General features: G+C 34.7%; 1 protein-coding gene across 1 annotated transcript; it reads right to left on the bottom strand.

Moving 5' to 3' along the window:
• Nucleotides 1-252: 252 nt before the first annotated feature.
• LOC105126067 (uncharacterized) lies at nt 253-2,349 on the bottom strand. Its single transcript, XM_011026804.1, has 4 exons — nt 2,187-2,349; nt 1,681-1,694; nt 996-1,320; nt 253-592 (listed from the first exon to the last, which is right to left on the bottom strand). Exons 1-4 carry the CDS (start codon nt 2,322-2,324, stop codon nt 452-454), a joined length of 618 nt encoding a protein of 205 aa, XP_011025106.1. The 5' UTR covers nt 2,325-2,349; the 3' UTR covers nt 253-451.
• Nucleotides 2,350-2,815: the final 466 nt, after the last annotated feature.

The raw sequence follows: 2,815 nt of genomic DNA, 5'->3' as shown, positions 1-2,815 counted from the left end.
ATATTTGAACCATGTCACTGATGCGGGCAGAAGGTATACAGAAGTGGCACAGTTAATCATAATATGTAGGTGCCAAGAGGGTCAATGTTGAATCAGCTTAAATAGCCTTTAGTTCAGTAAGGAATAGGTTGAAGAACACTGTCTGGCTCAGAGCATATATATGATTTTTTTAAATATATACCAGAGAAGAAACAGATGGAAAACTTGCTGATAAAAAGACCAAACTAAGTTTCTTAATGATGTGACATATGCTATAGGTAAATTACGAGCTTGGAATGCTAAATACAAAAAACCTCACCCCCACAAGTGCAGTGGGATAGCTGAATGTACAAGTAAAATCAGAAAATTAACTCCAAGAGCTCAAATAATGAATAATGATAACGATTAAAAAAAAAAATCATCTCATCAAATTGCTTGCCAAAATTACAACACTGTCCTTAAGGGTGGTAATTTACTGGAAGTCACCATTATCTAGGACGAATTTCCGTATACCTACATCCACAGCTTCAAAAGCTCTGCGAGTGGTCACCTTCACCTGAGAAGCTTCAGCACTAGAAGTAGATCCATCGTCACAGACTCCAGAGTTTTGATCCTGCAATTAAATAACATAAACCATGCAAAATTACACACAAATATTGATTCCTTCCAACTTACAAATAAAAGAAATGCATGTAGAAGCACAAAACTCACTCTCTTCCTTCCTTCAAAGCATTTATGTCGGAAACAAATGGATGATAAGTGCCACCATCTCCTCCCCACCTTATCCCTTCAGCAATTTCCTCCTTTCTCTTTAACCAGACCGGGCATAACATTTCCATGGGCAAGTAATTAACAAATTCTCTTGTGCACGTGGAAGTATTGTGCAAAAGTAAAAAATAAAAAACATGACAAAAGATTACATATATAGCGAAGAAGTACTAAGCGAAGATATCAAAGGCATTAATAAGTCCAGGTTAAATAAGTAAAGCATGGCATACAAGTAAGGTATAGCCTACCAGACGGAGACGTCTGCTGTATTGTCCATCTTCGAAAAGAGACGAGTAATAAGCTGGATCGTAAATGGAACCCCCTAAAACAACATCATAATCTGAGCATTCTCTACCTAGAGTAGCAGGAGTTGCTGGACTGAGAAAACTACTACTTAAATCAAAATCTGCTTCTCGAGTAGCTGTACTACCTATATAAGGAACCCCCAATCTGTAGATTTGAATCCATAACACTGAGGATGACAACCTCTTTGTAAAACCTACGATTGGCATTGCCAGAGTGAGTTTCACTGAAAAGACGAAGAACAGTCCATTCTTGTCAGAGGAAATGTTCCTGCAACACGACACAAACAGACAATACTTTCAATTGATACACAAAATACAGTAGGAACCGTGAGCATTGCCGCATGATGTCGCCCATCTTCTATATATAAATTGATAACTTCTTCTTTTTTTTTAAAGAAATACAGAGAAAGAGTAAATTGAAAAATAACCGCGCGCCATGCCTCTCCTCAAGTGGAGTAGAATCTTTTAGATATATATTATAATGTTGAAGAATGAAACTTTAGACTTCGCATCATGATTTATTTTCTGATGTGAAAGGTTATTGTATGAAAGCGTGAAACTTTGGTTTGCAGCAGCAGCATGATATCATAATGAATAGTTAAAGGAAAAAAGAAGAACGAGAAGGTACCAGATGGGGTGAGAAAGGATGATCATTTTCGGTTGGGTTCTGTTTTTATTAAAAAAAAATAATCAAATTGAAAAAAAAAAAAAAAAAATAAAAAAAAAATAAAAAAAAAAACCAGAAACAGAACCGAAACCGGGTCAAACCGACCAGTTTCGGTTCGGTTCGGTTTGGGTTTTTAGGGGAAAAACCGGTTCAAATCAGTTTGGCTCGGTTTTTCTCGGTTTTGGCTCGGTTTTTTTCGGTTCGGTTCGGTTTGGTTTTTTAGGGGAAAAACCGGTTCAAATCAGTTTGGCTCGGTTTTTCCGGTTTGGCTCGGTTTTGGCTCGGTTTTTTTCGGTTCGGTTTTTCAGTTTTTTGGTTATAAAACCGAAACCAAACTGAATTGGTTGGTTTTTTTAAAATTTTAATTGGTTTAATCAATTTTTTTTTAGTTTGGTTTTTTCAATTATTTTTTTTTATTTTCTTGATTTAATTAACTTTTTAGTTTTTTTGATCAGTCCTAAATGAGAGAAGAGGATGAACCATGCAACGTTGAGGAGAGGAGAGGAGAAGAGGAGGAAAGCGTCGGTACGGAAAAGGCGCTGACTGGTGCTCTCAATGGCGACGAGGGCGAACAAAGAGAGCCAAATTAATGAGCAAGACGCCATTGTACAAATGTCCAAGGGATCCGATCAAAGAGCAACCAATCTACGTGCACATATTCAATTGAAATTAAATAGTAAATTGTAATAATAATTGAGTTAATTATATATATATATATCAAATTAAATAAGAAAAAGAGCTAAATATTGAAAAGAGTCGTTATAGCGAAAGTCATCTCTTAAATAATTTTTTTTTTTAAATGAAATATAAACTACACTCTTTTTCTTCTTTTTTTTTAAATGAAATATAAACTACACTCCTTTTCTTCTTTTTTTTTTATTTTTATATTGAAAAAATTAAGAACGAATAATCGGATATTAATCTACCCGGATTAATTTACAATTCACAAGTTCTAATTTTTTTTTCTATTTATACAATCAAAATTATGATCAAACAATCAATAAATATAAAGCAATAATCACACAAATCAACACCAAGATTTTTACATAGAAAACCTGTTGCAGGAAAAACCACGGAACCGTAGTCCACCTAAAAA

This window comes from Populus euphratica, unplaced genomic scaffold (genome assembly GCF_000495115.2).
Source record: "Populus euphratica unplaced genomic scaffold, PopEup_1.0 scaffold75.1, whole genome shotgun sequence".
Classification (NCBI taxonomy): Eukaryota; Viridiplantae; Streptophyta; class Magnoliopsida; order Malpighiales; family Salicaceae; genus Populus; species Populus euphratica.
This window is presented reverse-complemented; position numbering and strand designations above follow the sequence as displayed.

What these genes read in the sequence shown, in the direction of transcription:
- LOC105126067 (XM_011026804.1), bottom strand. Translation starts at nt 2,324, where the DNA reads ATGGCGTCTTGCTCATTAATTTGGCTCTCTTTGTTCGCCCTCGTCGCC. An exon ending in ACAGCAGACGTCTCCGTCTG is followed by an intron (nt 593 to 995) that starts GTAGGCTATACC and finishes ATTTAATTGCAG; the next exon opens with GATCAAAACTCTGGAGTCTG.